This window comes from Ursus maritimus, unplaced genomic scaffold (assembly GCF_017311325.1).
Source record: "Ursus maritimus isolate PB19 unplaced genomic scaffold, ASM1731132v1 scaffold_32, whole genome shotgun sequence".
Lineage (NCBI taxonomy): Eukaryota > Metazoa > Chordata > Mammalia > Carnivora > Ursidae > Ursus > Ursus maritimus.
The window spans coordinates 23736827-23755252 of record NW_024425786.1 but is presented as its reverse complement, the minus strand read 5'-3'; the positions used below and the strand labels follow the sequence as shown (position 1 = coordinate 23755252).

Below are 18426 nucleotides of genomic sequence, written 5' to 3'. Positions count from 1 at the left end.
AAGATTTTATTTATTTATTTGACAGAGAGAGACAGACAGCCAGTGAGAGAGGGAACATAAGCAGGACAGTGGGAGAGGAAGAAGCAGACTCCCAGCGGAGGAGCCTGATGCGGGGCCTGATTCCAAAACCCCCGGGATCACGCCCTGAGCCGAAGGCAGACGCTTAACGACTGAGCCACCCAGGCGCCCCTGTCCTCCTTTTTCTGAACTTGATGAAGGTCAAGTAACTGCGACATACCCTCAGTGCACAGCACCGTCTCCCCGACATGCACTTTGTCTCTTCATATAGGGCCAGCCTCGGGTTGACAGGGTCATCCCACCAAGACCAATAAGCGTCCCAGCTCAACTGTGTATTAGCTGTGGTCTTCGTCAACCCCTCACAGCCTCCTTCTCCATCCATAAAATGGGGATGAGAAAATTGACCTTACCAAATTGTTGGGAAGATTCTGCCCTCAATAAAAAAGGCAAATAGTCCAAGAACAAAGAAGAGACAATTAAAAACTCCAGGAAAATTGTGCGTGGGTGGCTGGGTTGGTTAAGTGTCTGACTTTTGATTTCAACTCAGGTCTTGATCTCAGGGTCGTGAGTTCAGGCCCCACGTTGGGCTCCACACTGGGTATGAAGCCTACTTAATAAAAAAAAAAAAAATCAAAAACAAAAACAAAACCACCTCCAGGAAAAGCACAAAGACGCAGAAGGAAGGAAATTTACAAGCACACTTCTTAACTCAGCAACGAACACTATTTAGACGGTGACAGTAATCCTTAAGCTTTTAATTTCTTTTTCGTGTCCTTCTGTGCTGGCCGGAACTACCAGTGCAACACTGAACAAAAGCAGTGTTCGTGGGCAACCTTGCTTTGTTCCTGACTTTAAAGGGAACGGTTCGAATGCGCGTCAAGTATGAATGCTAGCTTAAGCAGCTGTGGGAATAGTGAAATCCGAATCCTCACAGAACCTCTGATCTTTTTCTTCTTGCAACCAAACCGTGGTTTTCATGCTTCAACCATTCCAAGATTCCACAGTCTCTGTGCAAAGAAGTTTGAGCCTTTGAGAAGCCGAGCATTCAAGGCCTCTTCCTCTTTCCCAGTCCTGTCTTTAGGATTTACTCACTCATCCCATTCCAGATGTCTGGATATTCCAGAACACACCCTTGATGAGATCTTAAATTCGATCCCAGAATATCTGTCCTATGCGCCGTGCCTGCCTGCTCGTCTCCTTGTCTGGAATACTCTTCCCTTCATGTACTTACTCCCACTTATCTTTGAAAAGCCAACTCACCTCTTCAAGGAAACTTTCCTTCCACCCTCTCCAGGACTTGGTAGAAGCTTCGTTTCTAGTCTGGGGGCACAGGTGCCAACACATACTGGGGTCTTAAGGTGTGTGTCTGTTGAATAAACGCATACATGAACCCCTGACTAAGCCTTTCGGTCACGAAGAGGAAAAAAGTCCTGTTCTTCCCACGAATCCAGACTGTGCTTTCGCTTCAGCCTCCAAACTCCCACACATGTTCAAAAATGTTGTCTTCTGCCTTTATATTTGACCAGCAGTTTGGCTCAAAATAAAATACTTGAGTCACACTTTCTTTCCTTGCTGGCTTTGTAGGTGGTGCTCTGTGGAGTTCTAATGCTGGATGCTGCCATGAGGAAGTCAGAGGCCAGCCTGGTGTCCCCCCCTTGTAAGTGACTAGTTCCCTTTTGTCGAGTCGCCCAAAGGATTATTACTTTTTTTTATGACTTTGAGATCTAATACCTTCCTTAGGACAGATTTGATATGGATCATTATGAATCAGCTGTCCTGGGTCTCATTGTTTTTTCAATGTCTCCTTTTTTTCTAAAACATTTTCTGGAATTATATCTTAGAATATTTGTTTGATGCCATTTTTTGGTTTACTTTTTCTGTTACGTGTGTATGGTCTCTGTTGTTTTCTCTCATTTAAACTTAAAAAAGCCTCTTCATGCTATTTTTCTCACATTCCTCGTTGCTCTTATCTCCGTCCCTTGAGGTGTTCCAGCGGAGTCTGTGCTCTTTGGTGCTACTTTCACGCTGACTTTTAGTCCTGTGCTGTCATTTTCCTGAATCCTGACAGCTTGTTGTATTTCCTTCGGTGGTTTTGCTTTTATTTCTGTGAGCTCTTATATCTCTTCTCTGTACTCTTGTTTAGTAGAAATAAGCCCTTGGCATAGTGTCTGGTGTATGGTGGGCATTCTGTGAAGTTCCTCTTCATTATCAAGGCGATGGCTTTCATTTTCTTGTATTTTCTGCCAGGCTTTCATCAAGTCAAGATGAATATTTTGCACAGTTGTGATCATGCTTTGAATCCAATTTTGCAGTCTGCTTGTAAACCTACTATATTATAAGCATTTGTTTCCACATTTTTGTAATAATTTGATGGTGGAACACCATGCCGTTGAATCAAGGTGTCCTTATTTAGGGAACCATCCTTCTGCTACTGGACATTCTGTAGTGCTAGAAACAATTTCCTATTGAGTTATATATTCTATGCTATTGTTGCTTTCATTGGTATCTCATTTTTATTTCCTACTGAAGGTTGAATATTCTTCCACGTTTGCCTGCTACTTCTATTTCCTCACTTCAATTGCTTGCTTGTAACCTTTGCCCAGGTATCTTTTAGCAACGTATTTTTCCTTGGTGTGTATGAAATCCTTACATAATATCGACATTAACCACTTGTCATTTTCCCCACTCCCGGGTGACATTTACATTTTAGTTGCTTTTCTAATATGCAAACTTTTGGTGTCTTTTTTTAAAGATTTTATTTATTTATTTGACATAGAGAGAGACAGCCAGCGAGAGAGGGAACACAAGCAGGGGGAGTGAGAGAGGAAGAAGCAGGCTCCTAGCAGAGGAGCCTGATGCGGGGCTTGATCCCAGAACGCCGGGATCACGCCCCGAGCCGAAGGCAGGTGCTTAACGACTGAGCCACCCAGGCGCCCCAGACTTCTGGTGTTTTATCTATCAGCCTTTACATTTGTGATTTCTTTGACTTAGCGAATTGGTTATCCAACAAACGCTGTGTGAGCATCTGATCCATGTGACAGGTGCATGCAGAGGTATGGAGGGGGGAGTAAAGGGCGCTCCGGTTCCTGATTTTCAGTGAAGTTGGGAATGCAGCCATGAAAACAATCAGTGTTGTCCCAGCACGTGCTAGACCTGTGAGGATTGCAAAGGCAGCCAGCTCTCTGCACCCAGCCCCTTCTGAAGAACTTGCATACAGCATCTCATTAAAACTTCACAACAGCTCTGTGACTTAGATGAGAATAATGATCTTCAAACTCATTACGATGGGGAGAATGATCCTCAGAATGTGACCACGACTTATCCACGCTCCAACAGTTAGTGAGAGCTGAAGCCAGTATTTGAAATCAGCCAGTTAGACTGTAGAGCTTTTTAAAAAAGATTTTATTTATTTATTATTTGAGAGAGAGAGGGAGAGAGATTGAGAGAATGTGTGGGAAGAGGGGCAGAGGGAGAAGCAGACTCCCTGCGGAGCAGGGAGCCCAATGCAGGACTCGATCCCAGGACCCTGGGATCATGACCTGAGCTAAAGGCAGATGCTTAACTGACTGAGCCACCCAGGCGCCCCTAGAGCTTGCCTTCTTAACCACCATACCAAACCAGCTCCCTGGGGCAAGGTGGTGAGGGTGGTGATGATGGCAGTGGTAGCGATGGAGTTACGAATCAAGGAAAGCCTCCAGGAGGAGGTGAGTCAGAGCTGAGAAATAAAGGATAAAGACAATTTCACTGTCAAGTGAGGGGCTGTGGAGGCATGGGCATCCCACCGTGGTCAGCTGAATCAGATGTATTGTTGGATTTAAGAAGGAGCAGATTTCCCCTTGAGCATGGAGCTCCAGCCCCCTGAGAGACTACAAGTTGGTCAATTGCCTCAAAGTCCAGGTGGTTCTTTCATGACCCACATTTTTTGTCTGTTTTTTTTTTAAGATTTTTAATTTATTTGACAGAGAGAGAGACAGCCAGCGAGAGAGAGAACACAAGCAGGGGGAGTGGGAGAGGAAGAAGCAGGCTTCCAGCAGAGGAGCCTGATGTAGGGCTCGATCCCAGAATGCTGGGATCACGCCCTGAGCCGAAAGCAGAAGCTTAACGACTGAGCCACCCAGGTGCCCCTTTTTGTCTGTTTATTCCCCACAGGCTTCATGTTAGGTGCTGGGGACACAGAGGTAAACAAGACACTCAAGACGCCTGCCCCATGGAGTTTATATTCAAGGTGACGGAAATAGATAAGAGAGAAAATGTCCTGAATGTTTGCTCTTGCCCAATGAGCTTAAAAATGCCTTTCTACATTTTGATTATTCCTTATATCTTGAGTTCCTTCTTCCCAAAGCAGAAGCCTCCCTCCCTTGAGACTACGGTGCAGGCACGTGACCTCCTTTCCTCCAATTGCACTCACGCATCTGCGATCCGAACCAGGAGGTGAGCTCTGTGTGGGAACCGATGCATGCGGGGCACACCTTTGGCTGGCCTGGGCGGTGGCAGGCAGTGACAGCAGCAACCCTCCCAACCCCATCAATCATATTTTATAGTGTGCTTCTTGGAGATACTCCTGAAAGCTGCATCCAGAGCAGGTTTCTTCATCATCCGATAAGGCTAACATCCCTAAGTAAATTCCCTTTCTACTTCAACTGGACAGAATGGATTCTGCTGTCTGCGAGCAAGAGTACTGTGACTATGGAAACCAGTAAATACACACATTGAGGAAACTAAGTAGTCAAGAGGCTAAGAGACTGGCTCTGGGTTCTCCAGGGGTAGGGCTGGGAGCCAAACCCAGGAGAGAGAAAGAATCCAGACCCTGACGTCCCACCCTAGATGCTGCTGGAGTGCTCCCCCACCTGGTGGGATCAGTCCTATAGGGCTTGCTGGCACCTTCACAGGATCCAGTCTTCCTTCTTCCATGCTGGGCCTGGGCAGAACAGGACCGCCTCCCCCCTTGTCAGATAGAGAGATTGCAAGTGGCTGGGACGAGAGCCTTTGCACCTGGTGCCCTGGCCAAAGGCTCTTGATCTCTCGCAGGGAAGACTGTTCTGTCCTCCTCCTTGAGAACTGCAGGTGATGTGTATTGGGATGGGATTGTGTTTTTTTTTTTTAATTTATTTTTTCGCTTTTTAAAAGATTTTATTTCTAAGTAATCTCTACACCCAACGTGGGGCTTGAACTCACAACCCTGAGATCAAGAGTTGCATGCTCTACCAACTGAGCCAGCCGGGCACCCCAGACTGTATATTTTTATTAATGGTATTATCATACAATTATGTATCCACCTTATGGTCAGAAAGAAGCAAGGGGCTAGAACCTAACTGGACCTGTCCCAGGAAGCAAAGAAGGAGAGAAACAATCCAGGGTGTGTGGCCTTGGGGCTGGGGGCCACCCAGGCCCTGCGTATCTATGGGAAGGAGTCTGGCTCAATGCCCTTGGAAGCCAGATTGATGCCCTTTGATGTCACTGTTAAGACGAGCTTCAGAAGGGAAAATGGGGGCTCCTGCTCCCAATTCAGGCTCTGCTTTAATTAAATCAGATCTTGTCCAGGGAGACAAACAACCCGCCAAGAGCACTGAACTGACGGCAGGGGAGTCATTTGTCCAGAAGTGGTTTCTCCACTGGCAGGGCCAGCCTGCTAGCAGCGCAGGGCCCAAGACGTGTTTTCCTGTTGGAAGCATTTCTTTGCATTTTCCAAGGCTGACGGATCAATAGCTGCGAGCCGCTAAGCTGTATTTCTGTCTTTGCTCTCAGTGCCCTCCGACAGGGGTTAGCCACACCCTGGACAACTCAGGTCCCCGTCAGATGTTACTGCTGTCAGCGACTGCTGTCCACGACCTTTCTGGGTCCTCACAACACTCTTCGAAGGTAAGGGTCACTGTGCCTATTTCAGAGATAGGAAAACCAAGGCTCAGAGAGGGGACGTCATGACCCAGAGTCCTGGAGTGTATCCTTGGCCTCAGGCCTCAACGCATATAAGCTGTTCGTTATCACAAGTTATGTTATTACCATTGCGGATTCTCCAGGCTAGAGAGTAACCGTCAGAGAGGGAACGTTGCTTGCTCAAGGTCACAGAGCCAGTGAATGGCAGGGCTGGAGTTCGAAGCCCAGCTGGTGGGACCACAGAACCCCCGGCTAGGAGAGCTCCTCAGCCTGGGCTGGTCTGGCCCCTGCGTGTCTGCCCTGGAATTCACGGGAGAAAGGCATCAAGATGTGTGTTCCTCTGAGAGCCCGTGGAGGGAGAAGCAGGCTCCTTCCCCATCCACTGCAGCAAGGGCATCACTTCCTGGCTCTGGAAGGACCGGCTCCCCAAAGCTGCAGCTCTATTTTTAGCCTTGAATCCATCAATAAGGGGAGCCTGGCAGAGCAGGCAGCTCCTGGCTGCCTGGTATTAATAAGAAGAGAGAACGGGACCGTTTATTAAGCACTTTCTGTGTGCTGGGCATTATGCAAAGTGCCTCACATGGATTATCTACTGAAAACTTTACAACATTCCTATGAAACAGCTACTGTTATTATCGCTTTATGAATAAGGAAAATGAGGCTCAGAGACGTTAGGGCACTTGCCTGAGACCACACAGCTGACCAACTCCAGAGCCAGGATCCAAATGCAGGTCACACCCAGGTTTGTGGGACCCCGAGTCCATGCGCTTTCCTCTTTAACGGCTCCCTCGGTCCAATGAAACCGGCCCCTGAACGTGGGGCAGCCTGGTGGGGGGGGGCAGGGCAGAGCGGCAGCGGTAACCAGGGTGCGAGGAGGTGCTGTGAGGCCAGAAGGAGCCACAAGCTCCGGCTGGCTGGTTGGTTTCTGTCTCTGAGAACAGAAACCCAGGCCCAGGCATCCCCAGATAGAGAAAGGCTGGAAGAGCATTGTGGGCAGGGGGAAGGGCAAAGGCGAAGAAGTGAGGCCTGTTCAGGGCACCAGGAAGAGCCTGGCAGGATTTGGGCAGAGAAGGAAGAGGAGGCCAGGGGCAGGGAGCAGGACAAGATTCCGAAAGCTCTTCAATCCCAGGCAGGGAGTTTCGGGCTTTTGGATCCTGGAAGGACTGGGGGTGGAAGAGTGGCGGTGTCATGTCTGAGCTTCAGAGCAGGGGGAGGGGGGGTTTGAGAACGAGGCCGGGGAGGGGGAGACGAAAGGCTACTCCCACTATTAACAGTGGTAACACCTTCCGTTGGGTGAACACCTTTTGTGTGTGGCCGGCCTCATATCAGGAGCTTTTCATAAGTGACCCCTACTGTGTGTGGCAGGAGCTCCAACATGGCGGCTCCGTGAAGGCTTTTCATTGTCCCCCTTCTACAGACAAGGAAACAGGCTTTGTGAGGTCAAGTGACCACCCAGGGCCCCTAGGACGGGAGTCACCAGAGACCTTGGAGCCCCGCTGGCCAGATAGGAGGGTGAGTAATAATAAACAGTCTCCGGACATTTATCTGAAGTCTCAGGAATGGAGACGATAAGGTAAGTTTCCAAAGATAACAGAGACGAAGATTTTTTGTTTTGTTTTGTCCTTTAAATAAGTTTATTCTCACACTGAGGACAGCAGTTATGTAACTAAGGTTACACAGCACTTTGGGGGCCTCAACAGGCAGAAAGACTCAACCAGGGGAGAGGCCATTGTTTCTTCAGGGCAGCGGCTAGGGGAGGGAAGAAAGGGGAGGGTCTCGAGTTCAGTGGGTCCAGCAGCTCTGAGGTCTCCCCCGATCAGAGGTGCAGCCAGGGCTCGGGGTTCGGAGGCCCAGTAGCAAGTGGCAGGGGTGAGCGAAGGAGGGGTCCGGCTGGGTCCCAGCTGCATCTGATATCTGATATGTTTAGGGTCAAAAGTCTCCAAGGAGGTAGGAAATATACCAGCCTCCCCCGCCCCCCAAAACTGGGGATATGTTAAAATGTAAAGAGACACAAGAGCCGACTAGAAGAGCTCCCAGGGGCCAAAGCCGGAATAGTTTGAGCAACAAAATAAATAAGGCAGCGTTGGGCTACAATCCAAAATATGAAATAAATATCCATGAGTCCGTACTGATATAAATAAATGATTGAATAAATGATATAAATAAATGATTGAAAAGAGACAAATCAAAAAAAAAAAGAAAAGAAAAGAGACAAATCTCCCATGTGAAATTCCAAATAATTTATGTAGAGGTTGCACCGTCAAGGAGATGGTGCACAGCTCCCCACTGCTTAAGTGTGGGCTGCACGCAGTGACTTCCTTCCTAAGAATACAGTTGGGGGGCAGAGTAACCTTTTCAGAGGAGAAACCTGGCAAACAGGACCCAGCCAGGTGATCAAGGTCAACATCAACTGTGATAAGTCCTAGCAATATGACGTGCGCCCATCAGCAGCCTTGGTCAGGGTGCCAGCAGCCTCTGGCAGCCTTGGGAAAAGGTTTTCCTTTCCATGAACACAAGCATACGCACCTGCAGGAGGCACAGCTCAGGTCCATCCCTGGCTGGCTGTCCACCACCCTGCAGGATGGGGACGAGGGGCCCCGGAGGACCTGACCATTGCCTAAGCTTCTGGGAGCTCAGGGGCACAGGAAATCTAGTCACTTCAGCTGTAACTTAGAGGGACAGCCACATCCAGGGGTGTCCCGGGAGGACTCCGACAGAGGCCTCGCACACTTGACAGGAGGAAATTAAAGTATACGCGTTATAAGTTTAAACATAACTACTGAAGATCAGAAATAGGAAAATCTGGGGACGCCTGGGTGGCTCAGTCGGTGAGGCGTCTGCCTTCGGCTCAGGTCATGATCCCAGAGTCCTGGGATCGAGTCCCGCTTTGGGCTCCTTGCTCAGCGGGGAGCCTGCTTCTCCGTCTGCCTGCTGCTCCCCCTGCTCGTGCTCTCTCCCTGACAAATAAATGAATAAAATCTTAAAAAAAAAAGAAATAAGAAAATCTAATTTCCAATCTTTTGAGGAAAATAAAGGGGGGGTGTGTGATTTGATAAATCTGGAAGAGGGCAAAAAGGAACACAAAGGAAGCAGAGAATTTGTAGCAAGAAAGCATATAGGGCAATGGTGGAAAAAGACCAGGTATATCAGTAGTCCCAAGCCTATGACTAGGTTAAACACATCGATGAAGGACAAAGATGCTCTGATCGGGATTCTGAAGTCTAGCTCTATGTCGCGTATGAGAGGTGTGGTGAAAGCAGAACTGCATTTAAAGGTTGAAAATAAAAGGATGGAAAAACTATACTAGGTCAACACTGACCACAAGCAAGCAGGGTACTAATAAATTCAAGCAAATAATAAATGAATAACTAATGACTAATAAATAATAATGAACTAATGAATTAAAGCTAAAGAACATCAATAGGCAGGAAGAATATTTGGCACGGACGGAAGTTATAATCTACCCAAATGAGGTAAAAATAGTGAATTTGTATGCACGTAAAAGGGGTTTGAGAGATATAAAGCAGGAACCCCGCAAAGTAAAGGAAAAGTCCACAAGTCCACAATAATAGCGTGAGATTTAAAAACACACCCCTTGGGGCACCTGGGGGGCTCAGTCAGTTAAGAATCTACCTTCGACTCAGGTCACGATCCCAGGGTCCTGGGATCGAGCCCCACATCCGGCTCCCTGCTTAGGGGGGGACTCTGCTTCTCCCTCTCCCTCTGCTGCTCCCCTTTCTTGTGCTCTCTCCCCCCCCCTCAAGTAAATAAATAAATAAAAATAAAATCTTAAAAAAAATACACACCTCTTAGAAATGGCTAGATCAACTAGATAAAAAATAATTTAAAATATCATAGAAGATAACGCAGACTGATTCACTCCACATCTGTTCCCACATGCCGGCATGCCTTCTTATCTTGCAGCGGATGGAAAGCCGGAAACGACACAGCTTGTGTTCCAAATGTGGGTTCGTTTCTGGCCCTGGGTGCCACTGTGTGAGATCTGGAAGGCAGATGAGAGGTGGAGGCCACTGTCCTTATCCTTGGGCCGTTTCTGCTTACAGGCTTGGTGGGAGAGCCGCTAGGGTTCTCTGTGTCCGTGTCTGGCCTCCCGTTTTGTGACTGTTGGGACACAGTGGCAGCAATGGCCCTGCCGTGTCCGGATCTTGGCTGGCTACCACCATGCTGTATGTGTAGACGGCTGTAGTGGCGGTGTCCCCAAGCCCAGCCTAGAGTGCGCTCGTGTGCCCTTCCAGCGACCTGGTAAACACCCACCACCTCACTATGCTGGGGTGGTTACTGTTTTCTGCCCTGAACACTGATTTCTACAGTTTCAAGTTACTATAGATTACTGTGGGTTTGAAAAACAGGATTGAAAAGCCGAGAGACTTGGTGTAAGGATTAATATAGGTAAATTAAAATAGATAAACACAGGTAAAACGCGTAGATCGGTCTCTGGCTCCAAGCAGCCTTACGTGTATTAGCCATCGCTGTCTTTTTAGCCTCAGTACGCGTGGTGCTAATAACACAGCCACTCCCCCTTTTTTTGCCAATGGTGGGAGACTTCCATTAGCGAAATGGACCAGAATAACAGTTCCACGGGTCTCAGGAGACCTGATCAAGTCTCTGCCATCACGACTGGAACATTCCATCGTGGGAGGTCTTTTCACTTAAAAAAATCATTTCTTAAGAGCGGTATTGGGTGTCATTAGTGGCATCCAGTCTCAACTCCTACCTCGTTTGTGACCCTGACAGCCAGATCGAGACGGACAGCTTTTGATATGAATCACACAACACCTTTTTTTTTGTAGCAAACTTTATTTTTTATGAGTTTTAGATTTACAGGAAAAAAAAGGGAAAATTAGTACAGAGAGTTCCCATATACCTGGCCCTCAGGTTCCCATACTATTAACATTATCTTGATTTTCAAAGATTTATTTATTTATTTGAGAGAGAGAGAGTGTGGGCACATGCAATCAGGGGGTGGGGCAGAGGGAGAGAGAGAGAATCTCCAGCAGGCTCCGTGTTGAGCACCGAGAGGAAGGCAGGGCTGGAGGCCGGGCTCGAACTCCCCACCCTGAGATCAGGACCTGAGCGGAAAGCAAGAGTGCCACAGAAGCTTCACCGACCGTGCCACCCAGGCGCCCGGACATTATCTTAATTTCTAAATTCAACATAATGTCTCTGGGATACAGCCGTGTTTGGCCTATAGATCTAGCACGTTTCGCTCTGCTGGCAGAGGACGATTCCACCAACCCGGCCATTCCCCTGCTCCTGGCCTCACACGGTGCAGGTTTACTGCCCGCGAATTCCATTTCCCTCTCGGTGATGTCTATCAGATTCCTAGTTCCGCAGTGAAAATATTTACATAGCTGTAATGTCATCAATGTCATCTGGTTTCAATGTTAAGAATCAATCTACAGGCAAAGTATGGCAAACTGAATTATCTTCACGGGGTAGGATGTGCGTGCCGCAAACAAGCCTTGACAAAGCGGAAAGGTGAGCCGCTGGAGGAAGGGCAGCCGCGGGGAGGGGAAACGGCTCCTCTCGCACAGAGAGTCAAAAGAGGCCATCTAAGGAAGAAATGGACATTTGAAGACTATTATTCCAAGGGGTGATAGTAATCGATAGAAACGAGCAATATAAATAAGAAAGAGAAAAACTGGGAAGAGAAAGGTGGACCGGTGTTTAATGCAATCACCAGAGCGGGCAGTCAATAGAAGCTATTCCCACGGATAAGTCAAGAAATAGAATAGGAGACTATTATTAATATTATTAATTAGTAATAGAGCATGAGATCATTTACAGTTATGAAAGCAGCATGAGTAAAAAAGGATAACGACAACGAACGTGGTGAAAGAAAGAAAGGTTGCTCCCAAGAGTCTGGAAATGAGAGGACGTTTAAGCTTTGTATTTTTTTTTTTAAAGATTTTATTTATTTATTCGACAGAGATAAGAGACAGCCAGCGAGAGAGGGAACACAAGCAGGGGGAGTGGGAGAGGAAGAAGCAGGCTCATAGCAGAGGAGCCTGACGTGGGGCTCGATCCCACAATGCTGGGATCACACCCTGAGCCGAAGGCAGACGCTTAACCGCTGTGCCACCCAGGCGCCCCAAGCTTTGTATTTCTAACCTTTAGTTGGGCTTGGGTATGCACTTTCCTCCATATGAATTATATTCTTATATTTGAGACAATGAATATAATAAATAATTAGGCAAAACAATGAGGCAATAATTAGGCAAAAAATTAGGCAAAAAAAAAAAAATAACTAGGCAAAAAGTTCAGAGGAACCCCTGATTCCCCTCGGGGTTCAGGCACTTTCAGTGTCTCCCCATGGCCCTAGGCCCAAGTTTAAATTGTCAGACAGATTCAAGACCCCTCAACGCTTCTGCGCTCTGGTTCAGGCGCCCATCTACTCCTGCCCAGAAGCCCAAGGGATTGGCACCTCCGCCGGGAAGCCCTCGGGAGGGAGAGCGCGCCCTCTGCGGGTGCCAGGACGCCAGCACACCTGGGGTGCCGTCCTCAGCGCCTCTTCAGAGGCCCCGCCCCCGTCCCTCACCCCGGGCTCTCCCACCCCTCACGTGACCCCAGCTCCCGCCCAGCTCGGGGGTGGAAGCCTGGGCGGGGGAGCCCGGGGAGCCCAGGTGAGAGCTTCTGGACGCTTGGGCCGTAGGGGACTGTCCCGGTCAGGCCTGGGAACCTGGTGGGAGTGTCCGTCGGAGCGGGATCCGTGTGAGGGGAATTACCCCGCTAGCTGCCTGCTCCCCGGCCAGTGGTTAGGAGCTGGGCTTTCAGTGGGGGAGAGACTCCCCATTCTTCATTTCCATGTGTGTGTCCTATGGTGAGTCGCTAACCGTCCCTGTATCTCCGTTTCCTCACCGGTGGCCGGCATGAAATGAAATAATGCACATAGTAGGTACTTAAGAAATGGCAACTGTTATTATTAGGTCCCGTTTAAACAAGAGTGGGAACCCTCAGAGATGAGAAAACCTTAAGGGTGGCTCGCAGTAGCTCAACCCTGTTTGGTGGCAGGCCTCCCCTGCCTTACCCAGGGCTCCAGGCCCTGCTGGGGCGCTTACGCGACTGGGTGCTGTCTCCCTGTGGCCTCCAGGCCTCAGGAATGTGCAGGGCCTCGGCCTGCTCCCTGGCAGGTGCCCCAGGCCTGGTGGGCTGAATGGGCTGGCAGCCAGACCCTGCATGATGCCGTCTCCTCACCAGGGCTGCCTTCTGCTTTTGGCCCCTGTAGGCGGACAGACATGTCTCAGGAGGGGGCTGCAGAGGGCTCCAGCGCAGACCCTGCCCTCAGGCCCCGTGGCAGCTGTGGGCTTTCCCAGGAGGATGTGGAAGAAGGCAGCTCCACATCTGGCTTGACACCACAGCTGCCAGGGGCAAGCTCTGGGGCCCGAGTTTGGGCTGGCAGCAGGAAGAGGGTCCTGAGGGAAAAGACCCATCGAGGTACCAGCTCCCAGGCTGGGGGTACTCCTGGGGCCAGCCTGGAGGCTGAGGCCCACTCGACGGCCCTGGAGCTGCAAGCCGTGGGACAAAGCCAGGATGTGGTGCCTGGCCCCCAGCTCCACTTCCGGCTGCCCATAGTGCCTGCTCAGGGGAAGGCTCGGGCCTTCAAGAGGCTCCAGGTTTCTCTGCACGACATCTTAGCTGAAAGGTGGCCCAGGAACCCTTGTAGTGTGTCTGTGGGTCTCCTAGAGAGAGCTTTGGTTGACAGGAAGCGGCTGGCAGGGGTGGGGACGACGAGCTGCCTCGGGCCAGGAGAGGCCAGAGGAGGTAGGAGTGATGAAAGAGGCCCCACCCTCAGCAAAGAGGAGCCCCCCAAAAGGAGCCTACCGCCCTTACCGGGCCCAGCCCCTGTGGGGGTGAGAAAGAACAACAGGCAGCATGAGGCCTGCTCAGATGGTGGGGAGGGAGCAGGGGGCCTCTCGTGGTTTGGCCACAGCCCTGGTGGGGACAACCCCCCGTGTGAGAGAGGCCCCCCACCAGGTGCTGGGACAGACCTTGGGGGTCCTCTCTCTCCCAAAGACACTGGGGCTGGGTCGGGAGAGCCAGGTGGAACCTGTGTGGAATGTGTCTCAGGGACTGAGAAGTTTGACTATTTGCCTGCCGCGGGGAACGGGGCCCAGCCAGCCAGCCCCCCTGACCCTGTCGGGGTCCCACTGCTGGGTGGCGGAGAGTCCCTCCGGCCAGCTGCCTGGGACCCTCCGCAGAGCTCTGCACTGTGCCTGGGAGCGTCTGGAGAGGCCCCCACAGAGCAGCAAGAAGCTGAGCAGCTCCTCGGGGCTGGCAGCGGGGATGGCCGCACTCTCTCACACAGTCGGGAGGGGCTAGAGGTCAAGGCTCAGCCAGAATCCAGGGGGAGCCTGGGACAAGGACCCCTGGCTCCCACTGACAGCCCCTCCAGCTCCCTGGAGCCTGCAAGCAGCAGGGCTCGCTCAGGCCCATCCGTGAGCCAGAGAAGATCCAAGTATGCTAAGAGGTCGAGGAGAAGCCCCAAGCCCCGAGCCCAGCACCAGGGCGCAGACAGGAGTGCACACGACTCCAGCCAGGACCAGCCAGAGGAATCCCGCCCAGGAAGCTTCCCCAAATGGGTAAGTTGAGTCTGAGAAATTGAGATAGAAATTTGGCCAATCTTAATAACACCAAGCTTGGCAGTGGAGTTTAATGGAGGTAAGCTGGAGAGGCTCTTAGTGGGCATTGTCCTTCACACCCATTTTATACGTCAGTAAACTGAGACCCATCATGTCAGGAAAGAGAAAATGAACGTCATTTGCTGACATCTTATGAGGGCTCATTATCTTTTGGAGTTGGTGAGTCCTGAGTTCAAATCTTTCCTCTGTCCTCTTCTAGCTGAGTGACCTTGGAATATTTTTTAAGCTAAGTTCCTCACCCATAAAAAGGGGATACTAATTCCAGTTTAATGGGGGTTGTTTTAGGGAGTGAGATGACGGTGTAAAATAATGTACCTAGCACCGCATAAGGCACAAAGTAAATTACCTAATTTATGTTAAATTTTTGTTTCCTTTAGTGTTAACAATAGTCCTGTAAGATGGGCGCTAGCTCCATGTTTCCAGATGGGGAAACTGAGGCTCAGGGAAGTTAACAAACTCCTCTAAGCTCATACAGCGGGAAAGTCAATGCCCCGCCGTGTTCCCTGTAGTCACTACTTCTCTCTCCATTGTTCTTTAAGTAAATTGTGATTTTATTAATAATGGTTAACAGGTTGTTTTAGAAGATCTTATTTTATGTATTTATTTTAGGGAGACAGAGAGCGTGAGCATTAGTGGGGGGGCGGGGCAGAGGGAGAGAGAGAATCCCAAGTAGCCTCCGCACTGAGCATGGAGCCTGATGCAGGGCTCAATCCCACGACCCTGAGATCAGGACCTGAGTGGGAGCCGAGTCGAATGCTTACCTGACTGTGCCACCCAGGCGCCCCACTAGTTAACCTGTTTATACATAAGGCAGAGGTGGTGCTTTCTCACATGGTAGAATTTTTATCACATTCATCTAATATGTGTTGTGTGCGAGGCACTTCTCATTGAATCTTCACATGAAGCTCAGAGAGGTAAGGTGACTGGCCCAAGGCCATGCATCTGGTAAATGACGGAGCCAGAGTATAAACGCTGGCGGTCTGTGCTGAGAGCTCCCTGCGCTGCCCGCTTGGGCCGCTTCCCTGGTGGCATCACGGTAGTGATAGCATCTAGCCTGCTTACCATGTGCTGGGCACTGCACTGAGCACGTTATCTTCCCAACAGCCCTGTGAGGCAGACGCTACTGATATCTACCCATTTTACTGATGTGGACACGGAGGCTCAGAGAGGTGAAATGACTAGTTCAAGGCCAAACTGCAATGTCCTAGAACGGGGATGGGAACAAATGAGCTGCTCTGTGATGTACCACGATTTGGTATTAGAACTGCCCGAGAATGCTATTACATTGCTTTTGTAAACATCACTCAAAAACAATTTTTAATAAAAAAATTAGTGTTTATCATAGAAAATAAGAAATTAAAAAAAACCCGAGATGCCAGCCTTTTGGTATGTCCTTCCTCTCATCTCTTTCCTGTCCCTCTCGTCTCTTTTCTTCACCTAGAAATAAGACCACGTGTATCAAATGTATAACTTGACTTTTTTGGTATTTAAAAAAATTTTCACAACTGTCTGGCTTGGTTGGTATAGAAAGAAAGAGAGAGCACGTGAGTGTCGGGGTGAGAGGGGCAGAGGGAGGAGGAGGGAGAGAATCCTAAGCAGTCTCCCTAGCTCCATACCCAGCATGGAGCCTGACATGGGTTTTGATCTCATGACCCTGAGATCATGACCTGAGCCAAAATCAAGAGACACTTAACCGACTGAGCCACCCAGGCACCCAGGGCATGTGACTCTTGATCTCAGGGTCATGAGTTCAAGCCCCACACTGGGTGTAGAGTTTACTTTAAAAAATCTTTTTTTCACAATTAATTTGTTAACACAGAAAGAGGAAGTCCCTCTGAATGCTTCCAGGCCCCATTGCCCTTGTCTGAAGATAATCGGTGTTCACAGTGGGAGTCCCTCCAGCCCCCTTTTCATGAACACCGACATCTTTGTATCGTCCGTATATAAATAAGCTCATACTAATCTTCATTGTTCTGGGATTCCTACTTTGTTTATTTTTCAAGCATTATAGTATTTGGAGATCTTTCCAAGTTGGTACAGATTGTTCTGCCGAACCTGTGCTTTTCCTGAACCCTGCATCACAGCAGGCTGCAGGCATATTTGTCACGGCCACGGGCGCTGCCAGGACCAGAGGATGGGCTGGGACTTCCTTTTCTCATTTCCGAGCGCTGTCGTGTAGTTAGGAGTACGAAGCCTGGGGGCTGACAGATCGGCATTCGGTCCCGGCTTTGCCTCTGTCTGAATGACCGAGGCAAGTGGCTTCACCTCGCCGAGCATCATATCCTCACCTGCAAACCGAGGGCTGTGAGGAGTACTTACCTGATAGGGGGTGGTGAGGAGCAGGTGAGAGGACGCGTGTCTGGCATGTCGCACAGTGCCTCGGACAAGACAAACACTCAAAAACGCTACCTGGTACTGGCGTATCCAGTTGTGTGCTGTTGTAAGTGAGGCTGGAGTGAACACGCTTGTGCATCTGGTTTCTCCCCATTTCCGATGATTTATTCGGGCCAGATGCCCAGAATTGGGATTCTGGGCCCTGCGGCGGTTTGAGGGGCTTGTTGGAGCTCGGCGGTGGCGCCAGGTGCCCACCTGCCTTGACCGAAGGAGCCCACAGCTGCTCCTTCCTCCAGGCCCCATCCTTGACTCGGGGGCGCGGCTTCCCAAACACCCCGTCGCTATGGCAACTGGTGCCAACTGCAGGAGAAGAATTGAGCCGGGGCTGTGACAGGGACGGACAGGTGGTCGAGGCCAGGGCAGCGGAGTGGGGCGGGGGCAAGCGTGGCCGTAGTGTCCAGCCGGTCTGGGCCCCTTTCAGGGCCCTAGCACCTTCTCCTGGAAGCAGCCTGGCTCGTGCCAAGCGCAGACAGCTGGGTTTCGGATTAGTCTGTGCTTCTTACTGCAGGCGACTCGAGATGAGAGGGGTCTCTTCTCTGAATCGTAGTTGCCTCCTCTGTGACACGGGAATCAGGTATGAGAGGTTGGGTGTGTTCTGTTCTTCTGGTTGGAGATACAGACCTTTGGAGGACACGGCAGGGTGGGTTGAAATGTCATTTTCTTCTCTGTCCTGAGCCCTGCCGTGGCTAGAGAGGTCTGGAGCCGCTCTGCCGGTGGAACAGCAGGGAATGTGGGGAGGGCAGCTCTGCCACAGCCCCCTGCTCTGCCCATCACAACGGGGGAGGCACAGACCTCCTCGGGCCCTACCCAGGTGCCCAGGGTGCTGTCTGCAGCTGCGAAGTGTCAGGAGCTATGTGAGAGAGGAGCGTGTCTTTCTAGCAGATGGGTAGCCTACGAATAGCTCTTTTTATTGAGGGCTTACTGTATACCAGGAGCTTCACATAATGTCATCATATCATATTTAATCCCCACAATAGCATTAAAAGTTAGTGTTAATACTTTATACTCTCATTTGGGATTCAGAGAAGTTAAGTGACTCAATCAAGGTCACACAGCAAGTAAGTGGTGGAGCTGGTATTTTGTTGTTGTTGTTAAAGATTTTATTTATTTATTTATTTATTTATTTATTTATTTATTTAGAGAGTGTGAGAGTGGTGGTGGGAGGGGCAGAGGGTGAGGGAGAGAGAATTTCAAGTGAACTCCATGCTGAGCACAGAACCTGACACGGGGCTCAGTTTCACAACTGTGAGATCATGACCTGAGTTGAAATCAAGAGTTGGACACCTAACTAACTGAGCCACCCAGGCACCCCTGGAGCCAGTATATGAATCCAGGCCTGGAGGCTTCCACAGTCTGTTGTCTGAGCCAGGCTGCCAAAGGCTGGCTAAGGAGTTTGGATTTTTATGGGACTTGATTATAATTTGTTCAGCAAGCAGGGGGGCTCCTCCAGGGGACTCATGGTCCAGTGGGTGGAGGTCAA

The 18426-nt window shown here is 49.9% G+C and overlaps 1 protein-coding gene across 1 annotated transcript in view; it reads left to right on the top strand.

Moving 5' to 3' along the window:
* Positions 1–3686: 3686 nt before the first annotated feature.
* Positions 3687–18426, top strand: part of SPOCD1 (SPOC domain containing 1) — a 36805-nt gene continuing 22065 nt past the window's right edge. Inside the window, exons 1-5 of the mRNA XM_040619336.1 lie at positions 3687–3722; positions 5764–5877; positions 12297–12536; positions 13044–14492; positions 16761–16895. Coding sequence (XP_040475270.1) covers positions 3687–3722; positions 5764–5877; positions 12297–12536; positions 13044–14492; positions 16761–16895 — 1974 coding nt within the window. The remainder of the gene's footprint in view (positions 3723–5763; positions 5878–12296; positions 12537–13043; positions 14493–16760; positions 16896–18426) is intronic.